We start from the raw sequence: 18971 nt of genomic DNA, 5'->3' as shown, positions 1-18971 counted from the left end.
ACTCCATCATAAAAATAATTTCTCGCAAAATCCTAGTTCACTTGGTGTTGGAAGTTCTGTGTCAACCAGTGAGTCAACTGACCGCCGTGTACAAAGACAATGTCTTCGGCAAACATGTTTTACTCGAGGACCAGGGCGATGCCATGACATTACTTGTCGGTAATAAGGCTAAGCTCAGAACCCAGGTTTATGTACATACGTTTAGCGATGTAAGTAAGCAATTTAGCTTCTATAGCCTGGACTTAATTTAAACCTATGAAAATCCAGGTAAAATATCCACCTCCCCCTGTTCATTAGAGACACCCAGCTTCACACCCTACCCCTACACCTACCCGTAACCCCACTCTGGTCCAATCGCTCAGTTGAACTGTTCACTGTGGTTTTACTCGATTTAATCATTGCCGACTTACCAGGGTACTATGAGGAATGGTTTGCTTAGGGAATTCCCGATAAAGTAGACTTTGTTGACCTTCATGTTCCGCCATCTTTTACACCAGATCAGCAAAGGTAAGCCAGTTATTCCAATGTTAAAGTTTTAAATGATGTTGAGATTTCATTACTTAAAACATTTCCTTCAACACTGGTGAAAACTTATTGTGGTAGTCTCAGTGAAAATTACTTTCAAGCAGAAAACCTAGACACTACGGAAACGTTTTATTAATTGTCATTTTGAAGGTGTTGACATGTTTGCAGAATCTTCACAGCTCAAAATATGTTTCATAGAGTAGACTTAATGAATACTAATGAAACATCTTTGTCTAATTCTAATCGGGTAACGAAGATATTTAATCTGAGACGTTAAAAAAACGTATTGTTAACGTTTAAAGCGACTGTTTTAGTAGAAGGGCTTAGTAAATAACCTATCCTACAGTAGACGAGAGGTGGACTATGTGAACTGCTATAGATCATCGATGATTTTTGGCCACTAAAATTGACACTTTACCTCGTTCTCATATCGAGTGGCAGGACAAGTTTAGAAGATGTGGTTCTGGTTTGATATAAACATTACTTGTGTATTATGGGGTCCGGGTGGTTTTCTTCGTCCCAAGGAAGGGTACGACTTCACACCGTACAGTAGAGTACGAAGGGTAGCTTCTAAAAACATCTTTTATGCGTAGATAAATAAATAATTAACTGTTGGTACTTTTAAGAATTGTTTTATTACGCATTACTTCCTTTGTTTGTTTTCCTGTCCCTCGTATGCCGTCCATGTTTTGTACTTGTTCTTAAAGAATATGTTTTTATTATTATTAAAAAGTTGTGTGTAAACCATTTTATTATTATTTTATGTACGAAAGTAAGCAAACGATTCCGTTGATATAGCGCCGTATTTGTGACGGTTGTCACTCAAAGGCAATGGAGAATGTAAAGATATGTTAAAGTGTGTTCGGTGTTTAGTATAGGCATGTATAACGGTTTTGGTTGCACGCCGTAGAGCTAGAAAAACCGATTTGTACTAAATGTGCCAAAAATTATGAAAAAGTAATATGGAAATTGATACCTATAGAATATAGGTATAAAGTATCCCATAACTTAATAGAATTGAACATTGACAAGAGCAAAGTCATGGTCACTACTAACGGGCACGGAAGTCTCTAATTAGTCTCTCGGTACTCAGCAAAGAGTAGTTAGCGTAGGTTACCTCCCTATAATATACAGAATCAATGCCAGACCCGTCGTTGTACACAAAAGTGCGATTTATAGCTACCATGTTATGTGTAAATACACAAACACAAACATGTCTGGTGGCATAATACTACAGTAAATTATGCTTCCAATTCCGCAACCATACATGTTTGGTGTATCAATAAAATTGGTGTTCTTAATGTTTACCAGCTTCTACTTCAACAAGATTCCAGATCAGGGGAAGTAAACTGGGGATTCCAGATCAGGGGAGTAAACGTGGGTTTCCTAACACAACAAAATTATGGGGTTTCTGTGAGTTTCCTGTCTCTAGGCTGGAGATACTACCTTCATCCCGCTCAGGAGACACCAGTGTCAACAATGTCTGGTCTTCCACCATCTGCTTCTCCACAAAAGGTGAGACAAGAAGTGTGAAGATCCTCTACCTGATCCTCTACCATTGACAATTACAATGACAATTCTTTATTTACAAGAGGTAAAATAAGCAAGAAAATGTTTTTTTCCATTTAGCCCTCGCCCTTTACAGGGAAGAAAATTAACGACATAAATGAAGTAATTAAGAATTATAGAAAAAATTGTAGTAAACATAAAGGAAGGAGGAGACAGATGGTGGAAGGTCATAGTGAAATTGGACAATAGTTCAATGACTTGTTGCAGCCTTTAATGAACCATAGAAATATTCTTTTAGCATGTCAAAACAGTCAATATTATTAACTGACCTGCAAAACTTTAGTAGTAGCAATGTTAGGATTATCATCGGTCAGATTAGAACTACTCATCGACAAATACAATCATCTCCCTTTTGTTACTCATTATTTTTTTACAACTTTCTGTCTGAAAAGTTTAAAAGATTAAATAATGTTTATACCAAAAATAACTCAGCAGTCACTTTATATGAGCACATTATGTTTTATCTTTAAAGTCGAGTATTTATTCTAATATACTGGTAAAGTTTTTGTGTAAATACTTAATGTCATATCCTAAGCATTATCATCTCATGATTTCGCTGTATACTGTTCTTCATCATGTTTTGCTCCCCTAACTCTAATACGTTTTACAGGGAAAGCGCCGGAAAGGAGGTGGAAAGAGTTCTGAAGACCATGATCAGGTCAAAGTTTACCTACATGCCGTGACTGACGAACAGTCTGCACTGCTCACGGATTCAGGTGGTTCGCATGTTAAAGATACTTTGCTCTTTGAAAGACAGTATATAGGGAATATGATATTTTAGCAGATTTTGGAAAGTGGCGCAGAAATGACAGAAGTGAAAATGATAATTCACTTATTCTCTGATGCTGTAACTGGTACTAATCGTTAAGGTAGTCCATCTATGGACTTGGCAGATAACAACCTTTGTCACTCACACCTGACTTGAGCAATAGTGAGCAGGATTGCCAGTCTATTCCTTCAACTTCTCCAGCTCATGAACCAACCAGACCAGTTTAATCTTGCAAGAAGAGCTTGGCAATCTTGTTCTGTACAAAGTCATTTGCTTTGTTTTTCTTTGTACGAGATTAGGAGCTTCCTCAGGAATGTCCAAAATCTCCTGACCATTGCATGCTGCTGCTGTTGCAATCCTGATGCAGATATTTGAAGTGATTTTAAAGCCCATGAAGTTGTGATAAGTTCTTCGTCTGATGATCGTGTGCAATATATCCGTTTTGCCGAAACAGCCATAAATGGTGACAAGATTTTTAGTTAAAGTGATGCAAAAGAGTGTAATTCTCTCCCCTGTCACATTGGCTATCTCTCCTCCAACAAATCTTTTAAATGTAGACTTAAAACACATCTGTTCCATGAGTCGACATACTGCTGGTCTATTGTCTAACCCTTTCTTCGAGTTTTTGTCTGTATTGACTAGTCCTTTCTGCTTAACGTATCCCCACAATTCTTATACATTATGGTTTGTTCCCCAATTACTCATTCTTTCTTTTCTATTTGTTTTATATTACTTTCCTGCAAGTTGTTAATCTTTCAGTCCTTCATATGCTATGTCGCCTGTCTCAAGCTCTGAGAGAATGCTCTTTCGTGAGGGTAATCATGCAATATCTAAATCACACTAATATATTATTATTTATATTAAACTCTCTATATATAATTATATATAATGTTATTAATTTCAAATCAAATAGTCGTTTGTATGAGATGCTCCTCTGACTGTAATAAATTTTACCAACATCACCAACATCTCACCACAAGAATTAACAATTCATAATAAAATTACAAACTTATTTATAAAGAATTATAAATATCTCATTAAAAGCTGTTTGTATAGAATGCAAATTGTAAGTAAGCAATTTTCTTTTATAGTGACAATTTTAAACACATTATTTGATTTTACAGTGAATACACCTCCACTTCAGAAAGTGAAAAAGAAGTCAGGTGCTGATGTAGAGTTTGATCCTAACCCATCACCTGTGCCAGGAATGAAGACTATCATCATTCGCGGAATTTTATCTCAGATCGAGGATGCAATAAGACTCATCAATAAGAAGACTGGTTCAAAGGTTTTGTTTGTTTATTATTATATAACAGAACACATTATTTTAAGGCATAGACACTATCGACTACTCTATGCTTAGTTTAAGACTTCGCATCCTCGATGGAATTTCTGGACCCGCAAGGGGGTGGTTCAACACCTATCCAGCTGATCAGAGCCAGTTTGTTCTTCGACAGTCACACATCTCGACCTCTTCTACTTTTTTGTGGGTTTCCCAAAGTCTTAGTACTTGTCCTCATCCTGTTCACTTGTATGCGATATAAACTGGATTGTCCACCTAGACTATGTTTCTCATTAATCTCTCCAGATAGTACAGAGTTCTGATTTGCCTGGTGTTTAAAATTAGTAAACGGGACCAGGCCACCTCTCTCCTTTATTCCCTGTACTGTCTACAAGCTGTCCGTGCTGTGTTTTGATTTTTGTGGCCTCATGTCATGCCAATGTCTTTATACTTTTCCATCCCTTCATCCCATACAGACTAGTCTACATGGTTGCCTGATGAACGTACTCTGCCAATGTAAAAAAAAAAAAATCGAAAAAATTTAATGTGAAGCAAAAAAGTTAGAACTTTCCCCTCTTCTTTATCCGCAATTTCTCCACCATCATATTAAAGTACACTGAAACAGATTTCTTTAATAAGCACTACTGATAACAACAGCCCACAGAATGCTATCCTTTAACTCTTTGTCTCACCCTTTCGTCTGTTGATCTTTCTTTACGAATTTGCATTACTCAGTATCAGATTTATTTTTTATCTGTAATTACCTGTCAATACTGTTGTTCATCTTTTGGGTTCTGTACATATCTTGTTTTTTTCCTCAAGCGCAGAAATCACGCTTCTAACTGGGATGATGATGATGATGATGACGACGATAATAATAATAATAATAATAATAATAATAATAATAATAATAATAATAATAATAATAATAATAATAATAATAATAATAATAATAAATTACTCATCAAATTAACGAGCTTGAGAGGGGCATTCCCAAATGCCCAACAGCAATAGGTTAGATTATGTTTTGTTTTGTTTTTGTTTTTGTTTTTTGCTACCAAATGCGTAAGACAGTAAATAACATTTTAATTTTGCAGTCTTGTGTTTGAGTGCAAGATCTATGAAGAGAAACAGGCTTGTTTTAGTGTACAAAAATTGTTTTTATAAAGGCAACTTTATCAGAGGAGGCTCAGGAATTTTGGGTACGATGGGTTGAGGCCTCGTTCCCTGAACTCGACTCTCGCGCCTACTTCCTGCCTCCTGTCTACCTCAACCGCGTGCCCATGACCAGAGAGTTGATTGCTGGTCAGGATGTTCTACTCTTACAGTCAGAACCTGGACAGGTTGGTCAAACTAATCAACAGGGTGCTCAGGATCCCACTCATCCGCGTCCTAGCTTTCAAAACAGTGACTTAAGAGATGATGCAGTGTGTCAACGTGTTTTCTTTTGTTTGGAAACAATGAGTAAACAACACAACGAAGTTTTGGTTGCAATCAGCCAGCTTTCATTCGGACAGTATCTGGGGGAACCTCATTTTGCTGCTGCGGCAGTCTGCCTCCCTCTACCTGCCAACCTTCCGTCTGCTCTGCCTCGGCATTGGAAACGAGGAGACTTTGATGTGCTTCTTATTCACCGACAGTACGGTCTTGTCGTCTGTGAGGTGAAGGCTTTTGGTGACAACACACAAACACTGAGTATGTCACAGCAAGAAATAAACAAGAACATCGGAAAGAAACTAAAACAGGCCGTGTCACAGCTGGACAAGGCGGAGGCCATGTTGTCTCACCTGGTGTCCGACATCGCTCCCGGTCTGCGCATCACTAAGACCATCGCTTTCCCCAACCTCACAGCTCATCAACTTCAACAAGCCATCTCCGGCGACACCCAGCTAACTCAGGTTTTAGTACCTTTCTCTCCCCTCCCCTTTTCATACTTACACATTAAACCGTCACAATTTTTTTCATAAATCAAGTAACAGTAAATAATAGTTAATGGACATGCCATGTAAAGCGCTTTACGAATGACGATGCAATGTAGTCCCCGTGGACGGAATATTTTAGACAGATACTTTTTCATAAAAGTCTTAAACTACTATCTTTTAAAAAAAAGTTTAATAACCTATTGTCATACTACGCTGTTTACCTCTGTGTGATTGTTTTGTGCTGATAACTTAAATCTTGCACTCCATTATAGTGCGAGCAAATTTCTCATAAGGCAATATGTTTCTATTTTCAGGACCTGTGTCGATGTCTGGTAACATCAGACCCCGCCGACATCCCAGGTCTGTGTCTGTGCTGTGACCAGTTGTCTGACCCCAAGACCCCGTGTGACGTCAGTGGTCACGTGCTGAGGGAACTCGGACACTGGTGGCAGCGACGTGTGGCTGGGGCTGGACCTGACAGTCACATGACACCTGGGGTGTACAAGACACTGGTAGCCAGGTAAATATTATTGTTGCATGATACCTTGGGTGTATAGGACACTGGTAGCTAGGTGAGGGCCTGACAGATGGTGTGCATTCTGTACTGTGTATATTAGGAGTGACGTGTGGCTTGGAATAAGCCTAACACTCACGTGACCACCCGGGTGTACAGACGACTGGTAGCCAGTGTGTATAAAGTACTGTGTAGGAGGGATGTCTGGCTGGGGATGGGCTTGACAGCCACAATAATACCAAAGACCGAGAGGACAACTTTGGTTATGCGTGGACAAACAACTTGTGGTCATGTGAGTACTCAAGAGGGACGGTGCAGTGCTTGATGAGCTCTACAAATTACTATATGCAACATGTAGAGTTTACTGCTATTTCCAAGTATACTTATAAGACAAAAGGTATATCTAAAAGAAGCTGATATTGATTTGACATCTGAAATCTGAGCTGGGAAAGTGTTCGAGAATCTGCTCTAGGTTTTTAGTTAAACAGAACATACTTTTATTATAAATATAATGATACATTTTTGTGGTTAAAAACTGCTCAAAGAATGTGAGTACAAAAATTAAGAACCTTAATTGAATCAGAGGTAAACCAGACTAGATACACTGGGTTCAAGAAAAAGTAATCATTTTAAGTACAAAAAAAGCAAGACTTCATTTATATATCAAAGAAAGAAAAGATAGTAAAGCAGGGTATGGAGGTAAAATAAAATGAAAGATAAACATTCTATCACGTTGATGTACTGATACATTTCTCTCGAAAAGGTTGGAGAAACGTTTTATATAAAACTTATTAAAGTCCATTTCATGGACGATAGTTTTTTCAAAGATAATTTAGCATATTCTTTCCCTATAATTTATAGTATCATTTTCTCCAAACTAACAGTGGTAAGAACTCCTTTTTTCTGATTTAGACTTTAAACGTGGATGCCATTAAGTGTCACTCGAACTTAACGAGTATTTTTCAAATCGTTTGTTCAAAGTAAAGTAAATTAGAAATTTATTACTATTCAAAGGATGAAAAGTTTAATAAATTACAATCCACTTGTACTTTTGATTGTCATATTTGGAAAGCAGTCAAATAATCTGAAAATAATTTTATTATGGTAGATTCTGCGGTCCGGCGACAACAGTGAGTGTGCCATGCACGTGTCCTCCACGTGTGAGTGTCAAGACCCTGGGTCAGGCCGTGTGGTGGACAGGAGAGTGCTATACTGCTGTAATCACACTCTTCCCGGAGCAAGTTCACCTGCTACACACGGCGCCTCCCACACTCTTTGTCACCGGACCGCCCGGTACAGGTAAAACTGTGGTGCTGCTGCTGATGGCCATACAGTGGCTGCGGTGTGGTCACCCCGTCTACGTTGTCAGTACGTGGTGGGGGAGTCGTGCAGCGTGCAGCATGTTGTATCACCTGTTGCTGCAGACAGTAAACACACAACAGTCAGCAGGTGTGTCACCCGGTCAGCCTCACCTCCTGCTGTATGAGCTTGATGATGATGAAGACGTGGACAAGGCCGTCAACGACTTGTCACAGGCGGCGAGCGGAGGGTCGTTGTACGTCATCGCTGATGAAGTAGGGCCTGACGGAGGGTAGGTAGCGTAGCCCGCGATGGTGAGATAAACAAGAAGATGAAGGTAGCTTTTGGGTCATATTCACCCTTAGGAGGCGTAGTTATAAAGCGATGGCAAGTCGATGTTGTTGGGCAGAATGGGAAAATTTGTGCAAGAGTTTTTAAGTGGGTAGCTATGAAACGGCAGGAAATGATAATGTGTGCCTGTGTCTGTGTGTATGGGTGTGTGTGTGTGTGTGCATGTACTTCAATTAGAGTCAAATTCTGATTTAAATCCACGATGCTGACTAATCGCATAATGAAAATGAAGTAATGTAAGACGTAAGATTATTTTGAAGTCCTTTACAGAGTACAAGCATATAAATTAGTCACACATATATCTCCATTCAAACGCTTGTCTGTGACAGGTCACATTTCCAGATTTTCTGTGACAAGCTTCTGACACACGTTCCTTCTTTGAATCTATGGGCGGCAAGTTGTTACCATGGAGACGCACCCGCCGGCTGGCCAGTGGAATTTTTAACCAGACCCCTCCGCTCTCCACCCGCCGTCGTCAGAGAAGTCGAGCAGGACAAGATTATCACTGAATACCGTCGTGTCCACCCGTATAGGGAACGCAGAGTCTCCGACCACACAAACGGCCCCCCAATTAAACAAGTTTATCACCAAGGTCAGGGTCACTCAGGTCGCTGGCCTGTTGGCTGCGTCACGTGCGGTGGTCAGGTGGCCAGCTTCCTACACAGTCTCCGTGTTGGTGCTACAGGTAGGTGTGAGCATTATATAGTGTATCGCCTGTTGAAATGTAAACAGTGTGGTAAATAATAAGCAGCTGACAAACAGCCCGTTAGTAAATTGTATAATATTACCTCCTCCTGTTCTGAATTTATTTTTATATCAGTGTCAGCGTGTACGCTGTTTCACCAGCATGTGAATTACAAAAGAAACTATGATTATCAACAGAGAATCTCATGACAACATCGACGACTGCCACCTCCACCAGCTGCGTTACAACACCCTGTCTACAGTGGCGAGATGTGCTGGTGTTGCACTGGAATGAAGTTAGCGACGATTCGGGTGCGATAAAGGGATTGAAAGACGCGGGTATTCCAATGCGAATGATGAAGGATGAGGACATGGAGGACGTGGCTACGGCCCGCAGTGACGTGGTGTGGGTGGCGAGAGGACAAAATGTTCATGGTTTGGAGAGAAAAATCGTGGTTTGTCTGGAGGATGATGATGATGATGTTAATGCTAATGTCCGACTTCACTTGATGTCCCGGTGTACTTCACAACTTGTTATTGTTTCCCACACCTGTCACCTGTGGTAATTGCATGTCTTTCTCTCTAACTTTAAAGCATTTTCGGGTTTTTTCTTAGATCTTATAATCAAATACATCCCTTTGTATATTTACTTTAGTGTACAAGGTATAAGATTGTAATTATATGTTTATTGGGAGCGTGTGTATGTCTGAGTGTGAAGGCGAGATTTTTTCAGACATATGTTCAGACATATGAAGTGCTAACTAAGCTTGTTAACTAACAATGTAAGTTATTAAAGGGAAACCTGCTTTAGAATCCGTGTAAGCTTGTTTTTGAATCGTTCTCATTGTGAACGTTTCTGATTTAATTATAAGTCCGGAACACATGAGTAGTGTTGTACATTTAAGCTCAATGATTATTACATTTTAGGAATTGTATTTTTCTGTCCAGTGTTTTTATCTGTGTGTTCTTCGTGTACTAATGAGTCAGATCTTGGTAAACATCGAAAAGAGGCGGCAGTTAAGAAAAAAACGCAAAAAAATAAAGTTTTCATCTCTATCAACTTTGTTTTGATGAGAGAATTTTTAGTGTATTATGTTTATTTTGTGGGAGTCTGGAGTTTAATCTTACAAGGCAATCACGATGTATCTTATCATTTATGTTTGCTGTATTGCCTGCAGAACTGAAACACCTGTTAACCCTGGCATTACGTATTGTTAACCGTAACATTATTTATTGTAAACCCTGGCTTGTTAAAGATTTTGTATTTTTAACCCTGTTTGTTAACATCATCTTCAAGACAAACAAACTTTATTGAGATGCAGTTGAACATGTCTGTGTACAGCTGTAAAATAAGACCAGTCTAAAACTTCGTTAATCCCATTCTGGTTATTCCATCCGATGGACGAGTTGTGTTGATGTTGACATCTTCAGTTGCCTTCTCAATTCCCCGTTCAAAACACAGCTACCATGCACATAATGCAAAGGAAGCAGACACTTATACATCTTCCTACGCACACACTATCGGGTCAACATCCCCACTGACTATTACGCTACCACAGATAGAATGTGAAACACTGTGGAAAGCGAAACCGGAAAAGGACAAGCAAATACTAGTCTAGCGCATGCGCGTCGCAAGTGATCTGTTCCAGCGCGAGAGATGGCAGTCCTTCTTTCTTTAGTGTGAGCAGACGTGGGACTGGAATTGTGTTAACAACTGTAATACGCGATAATTATGGGTAATGCCTGTGTTTATGGGTTACTTTGATGATGGCTAAATGTTCCTAAAATTTAATGAACTTCTCCAAGGTTCGATCTATGTTAACGTGTTTACGACTTTTAGTCTTGTACTTACTGTTGTGAATCATGGTCGTGAAGATTTAACGTTCTTATTTATTAGATAAATTATTATTCTATGTTAACTTGGTGATAGTTGCAATTGACATGCTCTTTTTTAAAATATTTATTTCAATTATCTAAAACTGCACCTACAATCATCAATGGTAATTTATCTACTTGTTTTGACACTTAAAGTGCATACTCTTAGAATATGGCTATAGGTAAACCTACAGGTCATCTTCTAACATTTTTACGTCGTTGGAGGGTGAGGTGTTCCTCACTGTTCAATGTGCCAGTTTTAAATGAGGGTGGTGCCCATCTCCTCTCCCTTGTTGCTTTACCTTCCCCATTCCTGTCTGCTGGATTGACTGGGGGAAGATTGTTGCGATAATCGGGCACTGAACCTGCACACTCTCTGTTACGAATGCCAGCACTCTAACCACTCGGCAATCCCCTTCTCTTGTGTTTAGTTTCAGATTGTATACTGATCCGTGTCTCTGATGGAAATAACAACTGGACATGGAAAAAAAGTCTTCAACGCCAGAAACCATTTCCATTTACAGTTAGACACCGACAACAGCAATCAAACAAACATCATTCACACACAGTCATATAAGCTCTTGCACGCACGCAGTTGTGTATGTGTCTGTATATTTTTTATTTGTCACTTTCTCTTTTGTCCCTTCTGTACAGATAGCCAATAGATTAACAAATATGGTGGATATCCACAATATACCCATATGTCCTTTCTTAATTTTTACCCTTGCTCTTTCAAACACATTTGAAAGTTGTAAACAAAAGTGTAGGCGTGATTTTAAATTAAACTATATGACAGGATCATTTAGTATTTCCATTTCTATGACAATGCATGTGGATTACAATTTATTGGGGACAGAAAATAAAGGTAATCTCTACAACCAAATCTCTATTTATCTCTCTCTCTCACACACACACACACAAGTCTGTGCACAATTCTGTGTGTCAGTCTGTGCAAGACAAGACTGCAGTGGGAATGGATCTGCTGCGAGAAATGTTACCGAAACAGGAAAGTCTCTAAAATTACTTAATGAACTGAAAATGGCAGTGAGTTTGACAGTGTGGTCAAGCCTAAGTGAAGGACTGCTCGCCCAATATTTTGATTTCAATTTTAATACTTAGCGAGGCGTGCACTTAGGTATTTTTCTTCTTGTGAAAGTTATCTACAATGGTATTCATTTCTGGAAATCTTAAGTAGTTTTAGCCAATATTTACAGTTACACTATATTTTAACAAAAAATGTATACCTTAACATAGTTTTTTTAATGATATATATATTTTGCGAGTCAAGCAGCATCCAAATTCAGTAATCAAGCGACTTAACTGAGAGGACTCAGTGGAGTACAATTACTTTTGTCTTTTGATAGGGTCTGCTTTATATAAGTGATTTTAGTCAGGAACAGAGAAACTTAGCATCAGTCAGCTAGCAAGGGACGAGTGTATTGCATAACGGGTGTCACAACTGTGAACAGCATTGTGCACTGTGAGCATTTTATTGCGTACTTTGAATGTTCTATTTCATATTGTGAATAGTTTATTGTATGTTATAAACAGTTTATCATGTAATGTGAACAGTTGTATTGTGCACATGCTGTCTCTTCTGGATCATCTAGCAAGTACCTTTACACCAACTCTACTTTCAAAAGCCTCTTCTGAACCAAAGAGCTTCAAAATGCTCTAATCATTACATCACATTGCATTTCTGGGTGGCTTTGTCCACCCAGAATTCCACCTGGTCACTGCTGGCCTCTCCATAGCGACACCAGGTGGCGAAGTGCTCGCAGTTCTTCATGAGGATGTTGTAGCCCTCCTCACCGAGCTTGGACAAAGCCCGTTGCACGATCTGGCGACGAGGCAGTGGTCTGGAATAAAATTACTATAATTTGAACAGTATCTAAAGTAATCATACTATGATTTTTAAAATTATAAATAAAAGACAGAAGGTCTTTGGCAATCTCCAAAACTCACTGTTTTTTCTCGTCCAGAATGTTGCTGCGTTGTGCCTTGTCCGTCCCAGCAACATGGTAGAAGCTGTCAATGCGGACAATGGCCTTGTTGAAGCACTGACCGCTGAAGCTGGTTAAGTAAGTTGGGTTCAGCTGTGCATTCAGCCCGTCGTTGTCGTCTCCTGCCAGATGAATCACATCTTTGCCACCTGGAAATAAAGATATGTTCATGGACGTGTGTAGGTGGACTGCTGTCTGTCTGCCGAGACCAACGCTTAGCCTCTTGCGAAGTTCTCCGCTGTTAGTCTCGGCGAGCCTAAAAAAAGAATGTGACTAAACCGGAAGCTTTGTCGTCTAATGCCTCGTTTTAGGAATTAACTGGAAAAAATCAGGGCGATGCCATGACATTATTCGTCGGTAATAAGGCTAAGCTCAAGACCCAGGTTTATGTACATCGTCAACGTTTAGCGATGTAAGTAAGCAAATTAGCTTCTATAGACTGGACTTAATTTAAACCTATGAAAATCCAGGTAAAATATCCACCTCACCCTGTTCATTAGCGACACCCAGCTTCACACCCTACCCCTATACCTACCCCTAACCCCACTCTGGTCCAATCGCTCAGTTGAACTGTTCACTGTGAGTATACTCGATAAGTCTCTTCAAACACCTCTTTTCCGGGCAGTTAACGTGACATTAGACAAGTCTACCACTCACCCAGGTAGACAGCCCAGTGAGAGTAATTTCCACGTGGAAACTCTACCAGGTCTCCTACGTCTAGACTTGCCAGCACCTCCCTGTTGTGTCTAGTAACCTCTCTGCTCGCCATGTTTGGTGTCACAACACCCTGTGATCACGTCTCGGTTGACTGCACCTGTACACAGCAAACACGAGTACAGCAACCACCTAGCCTGCACACACCTGAATACAAAGCTAAACACTTGTACTGGGACAGAAGTACATAGTCTTCGAACACCGAGAAAAGCTGACAATCAATCGTCTTTATCAATTTTGTAATTAAACATTTTCTCTCACAAAGCTCGTAACATATTTCGCACAACAAACGACACAAGTGCGAGACAAAACTGCTTTTAAGGTTTGCAATACACATAGAATAATACGAGCATATAGTAAATCATAAACACACAGTACGCCTTGTACACACCAGATCACTATGATACAGTACATATATAAACATACACAGTACACCTTGTACACTAGTTTACTAACACTCATCAGAATCTCCTGACCTGGACTGTAGGTCATAAAGTCATCTATCGTCGCTTGCAGTTTTTTCTAAACTTCATAATGAAGTGTTGTTACTAGGTTTACTGTCCTGTCATCGGCCTCTTTCTGAGCCCGCACATCGTGTCATACATTCTTGTTTCTTTGATACAGCCGCTTATATGTTTACACGAGTGAAGGAGACGTGGAGCCAAGAAATCTTGATTATTTGCAGGCAACGGATATGTCTCGAATGGACTTTCAAATTAGTCGCTTTAATAAGCTCCCAGTTGGAGGGTTTTCATTACTCCATATTAGAGTCATAATTATATTTGTAAACTTGCTAGGGACTGGCTAAATGTCCGCTTGCTTTTGTTTGACTAGCGCAATAAACGCTGTAAACATGTTTTGTCTGCTTCCCCTCCTTTGTTTTTCTCTATATGTATATCTATTTAGGTTCATTTGTTTAAAGAAAAACTAGCCAAACTTCCAACCTTTGCAGTCCAGCAGTCACTATACTCCTGACAACACCAGGAATGTGATCACGTGATCGTTTGTCACCATTTGTCAGGACCCACCCTGTGACAGGTAGTCTGTAGCTACTGCAGCACACATAACATTCATCTAACCAAGCAAAGCACTTGTAAAACCGTGAATTTCCCACAGACACGCCAGTTATGTGATTTTGTTTTTTAGTGAAGCCTGACAATACACAATAGTAATCGCGAGAACAGATAATAAAAGAAGAAAGAAAATAACAAAATGTCATTACGTTACAGGCCAAAGCTCGGTAAATAATAGTCACGGTTGAGTAATTTAATGCCACACCTGCTTTTCTGGAAAATGAACAGAAATTCAATGAGAGGGCATGTGTGTGGATGAGTGTCGGGGAGTGTGTCAAATGAGCTCAGTGAAGCTTTTGTGAATTATTAGGATAAATAAATAATTAGGATAAAGTAGTGTAAGCAGATTTCAGTCACAAACATTGACAATATTTCTCAGATTGCATTAAGTTTAAAAATGGAGTACGATTCTCTATGAAACTTTGTCCCTATACCCTGATCATTGCCATCTCACACATTTGTCAGATTTTCTATACTCATATCTTCTACATTCTCCTCCTCTCTTCTTCTGTTAGAGAGTTATGTGAGCGACTAGGTTTGTACACAATGTGAATCATTATGTTACTAGTTATATCCACCATCAAAGAATGAAGACTTTTTTGTGTTTAAATGTTATTTTTAATGTTTTTAACTTGTATATGACATGCTCGCGTGTGTGAGCGGGGCAGATGGAGAGAGAGGGGAAATCAAAGTCATTATCATTAACTAACATCCTCAAAAATGAAATGTGTACATATAGAATTACTCCTTCGATCTACACCTTCAGGCCTAAGCCAGCAGTCACAGGTGTATAGCTCTAGTAACCTAGCAACCAAACAAACATCCTGTACGAATAGTCACACGTATTAGAACGTATTAATCAGACCCTTTTTAGGTTAATTTTCATTTTTGTCCGACCTGGTTACAGAATTCTCAACTTTAGTAACAAGCGCAGATACGAAACGTAGACAAACCTTCGTTGAAATTATTGTTTTATGCTTTGGAGATTTCCGACAAAGTGTATTTTGTTGACGAACAGGTTTTCACCTCAATGTTCCGCCATCTTTTCATATTTTTTTTTTTTTACCGGACTAGCAAAGGTGAGTCAGTTAATCCACTGTCGAAGTTAGTAAATAATGTCAAGGTTTTACCATCCAAACCATTTACTTCAACAACGGTGAATACTTAGTAGTTTATTGTTGTAGTCTCAGCAAGGAATACTTGAACGCACCGAAGGAATTTCTACAGGTAAAGGGGGTTAGTAAACATACCCAAGCCTGAGAAGACTAGGAGAACCAGGAGATCGCAAAAGCACGTTGAACGTTACCTTAGATCAAACCTGAGCAAGGGGCGGCCCGCGGGCCGCATACAGCCCGCCTCCTGTCTCTGACTGGCCCGCCCGCTGGCCCACCCGCCAGTATATATACTATATATACAGTATTGGGTAAAACTGAGTTAACTATATTAGTCCGGCCCTCTAAAACCATCCCAATTTCTCATGCGGCCCCTTGGGAAAATGAATTGCCCACCCCTGATCTAAAATCATTGAGTGTGAAGGATACCTTAGAAAAAGGTTACCTGCACTAGCGTTTGTGTGTGTGTGTCAATATGCCTGTATTTATTTGTATTTCTTTCCCTAAAGTAAACAGTCATGCCTTTCATAAAATTCCATTGATAAGGAATCAAAAATCATTACAAAATTTTATATATATATATATTGATATATAACCCTAACACTGATATCAAGATTTCAGACATACACAGACCAAGTGACTATTTATAGCTAATATTTTATCATGGTGTAACAATTTTATCATTCATCGCACCTACAAAAAATATTAATCTGATTATATATATATATTTAAAAGGTGATACGTACAAAGGTTGAGTGGAACATCTTCCTATTAACAATATCCCAAGGGCAATAATTTAGTGAAAATGAACTGCAATGACCTAAAAAAAACCAATATTACGTTTTACCACCCAATACATTTCCTTAAAAAAAGGCAGTTAGATAATGTTTCTTTTTTTTAAATCAGTTTAAATTATTTGATTGCAGCGATATCATCACCAACGACAAGAAGGGTCGTAGAAGAAATGACAGGACATGATTGCTCTTGTTTGAGGTAATGAGAATTAATGAGTAGTGTGGGAGGGTATAAAAATAGGTACAATCACCCCTTCTTTCTTTTAGTATTATTAAATCGGGCACACACATATATCCCTTATCTATCACTACTTTCTCTCTCTCTCTCACACACACACAACCACACTTTCTCGCTAAACACACACACTGACACACCATAGAATCTTTGACCTCCTCTAGTCATTGTCACCTGTCGTTAGCAGCCAGTCTTAATTGTCAGACATAGGCATTATTAATGCCGCGCACCGGCGTACGCCGCATTGTTGTAACCACAGTAGAAGTCCGAGGTTGTAACTCCGTGCGTGAATCAATGAATCTATAAGGGAGAAAACTCTGAAACCTTTAAGAATCGTTCCACAATGGATTACTTCCCTTTAACAGCTAACACAGTCAATCAATCAGCTATTTCGTTATGTATGAAAGTTGGTGAATGTTCAGTTGATCAAACGCCATGTCAAAGTAGGTTGCCGGTTACTCAATTCACAATGGATTTATACTCAAACAACAGAAAACGAGAATAAATCAGTATGTAATATTTCAATTTTAATGTATATTCTAATAAAATATATACTTGTTTGGTAAATCTTTCATTTTATTTTATTACAAGAAAACAAAACATATTAATATTATATGCTAAGTAGTTTTATTTCATTCATCGTTCTTTGTGTCAGGTAAAAACATCTCGCTCAAAACCTTTGACTCAAATGACTTTATTTCAGTTACTTCTTTTTCAGGACCTGTGTCGGTGTCTGGGTACAACAGACCCCGCCGATATTACTGGTCTGTGTCTGTGCTGTGATCAGCTGTCTGACCCCAAGACCCCGTGTGACGTCAGTAGTCACGTGCTGACGGAACTCGGACACTGGTGGCAGCGACTTGTGGCTGAGGGCTGGGGCTGACAGTTATCACCTGACTTTAGACGTTTATAAAACTCTGGTAGCAAGGTTAGTCATTTTTGTGAACAGCTAGTAAAATTAGATATTCTTATAGTGAATAATGGAAATCATTGTCTGCTAAACTATAGTCTCGCTTCCATATGAGCGTGCAAGATAAAAGGTCAGTCACCCAAAGATCTGGATTATTTTTGTGGAGCCATTTGCCTAATTGATGTGCAGCGTCCTTATCTCTTTCTGTGTTTGTATTTCAGCTTCAGTGTACCATGGAATAGCTTAAACAGCTATAACAGTGAACGCAACTGTAGACTACAGGACCGGGTCATGCTAGGTGACAGTGGCTGCATGATAGGAGAGTGATTGTTGACACCATTTCAACATCCTGCCCCCTTGCAGGAAAGGAAATACAACACAGCACATAGCTGTACATGCAACTGGTATGTGAGTTTGCATCAAAGTTGTCACCAAATGTTCATGTTGGTCACGTTAACTATACCTATGTATAGTAAAGTCAGACTTGAACACATTTAAATATTTTTCCCAGCATGTGTATACATTGAATAGTTTTATATGGAAATAATACTGGTTTGATTGAACCCATTTTACATGTAATGTGTATACTATTTGTAAATGACAATGCCAATATGCTCAGCTAGTAGTTCATTTAAATCACAGTGAATGTAGTTATTGTATTGTGGTATAGCATTACATTCCAGCAGTCAGTATAAATTGCTACAGATGGTGATGATGTTTGTATTTCAGGCACAGCTAAAAAGAGATGGCATTATCTCTTGGGTCTGAAGATGGAACTAGATCAGCCATGTGAAGTGACTGTGTTCTCAATCGGGGAGAGCCAGACAATGATGGCGACAATGATGATGTTGGACATAACAATGATTTAAATAATGAAAATCACTACAATAAAATCAATGACACTGTTTCAGAACATGATTCTCCCACAGAAAGAGTGCATGTTGCAGCAGGCCAAGCTGTCAGGAACCAATCTGTTTATAGACTTTTCTTGTAAATATGTTAAACCAGAATTTTATACATTTCTGAATAGTTCATAGTGTCAGAACTATTTTGATTAGTTAGAACATCAACAATAGACATAGTCAACATGCAGTTTAGATGTAGGCCCAACATGTGTTGCAACAGGTCAAGCTGCTAGTATCCAGTTTTTAAGTAGATTTTTCTTGTGAATATATCATAATTTTATACTTTTCTGTAGAGTTCACAATATCAGAGCTACTTGACTGTAGAAATAGTTAAATTTTCATTATTATGAAACTTAGTAGCCGTTCATTCATACAGATCTCTTCAGAAAGTAGCAAATGCTTTTTAACTTCAATAAATAAAACATGCAGTTCTTC

General features: G+C 39.0%; 2 protein-coding genes across 5 annotated transcripts; one reads left to right on the top strand and one right to left on the bottom strand.

The window, feature by feature from the left end:
• Positions 1-412: 412 nt before the first annotated feature.
• Positions 413-18971, top strand: LOC112575309. Its single transcript, XM_025257070.1, has 8 exons — positions 413-507; positions 1837-2040; positions 2705-2810; positions 3988-4151; positions 5315-6043; positions 17440-17649; positions 17853-18035; positions 18361-18971. The coding sequence occupies exons 2-6, from the start codon at positions 2005-2007 to the stop codon at positions 17602-17604; spliced, it is 1200 nt and encodes a 399-aa protein (XP_025112855.1). The 5' UTR covers positions 413-507; positions 1837-2004; the 3' UTR covers positions 17605-17649; positions 17853-18035; positions 18361-18971.
• Positions 11393-14789, bottom strand: LOC112575311 (HRAS-like suppressor 3). Of its 4 annotated transcripts, none has more exons than XM_025257076.1 (4): positions 14730-14789; positions 13451-13607; positions 12756-12942; positions 11393-12649 (listed from the first exon to the last, which is right to left on the bottom strand). In XM_025257076.1, the coding sequence occupies exons 2-4, from the start codon at positions 13560-13562 to the stop codon at positions 12472-12474; spliced, it is 477 nt and encodes a 158-aa protein (XP_025112861.1). In that variant the 5' UTR covers positions 13563-13607; positions 14730-14789; the 3' UTR covers positions 11393-12471. The 4 variants fall into 4 exon arrangements, with proteins under 4 accessions (XP_025112861.1, XP_025112859.1, XP_025112857.1 ...); XM_025257074.1 differs by lacking the exon at positions 14730-14789 and adding an exon at positions 14452-14558; XM_025257072.1 differs by lacking the exon at positions 14730-14789 and adding an exon at positions 13984-14127.

This window comes from Pomacea canaliculata, linkage group LG11 (assembly GCF_003073045.1).
Source record: "Pomacea canaliculata isolate SZHN2017 linkage group LG11, ASM307304v1, whole genome shotgun sequence".
Classification (NCBI taxonomy): domain Eukaryota; kingdom Metazoa; phylum Mollusca; class Gastropoda; order Architaenioglossa; family Ampullariidae; genus Pomacea; species Pomacea canaliculata.
Note: the sequence above shows the minus strand (reverse complement) of the source record. Positions and strands in the feature narration are given on the sequence as shown.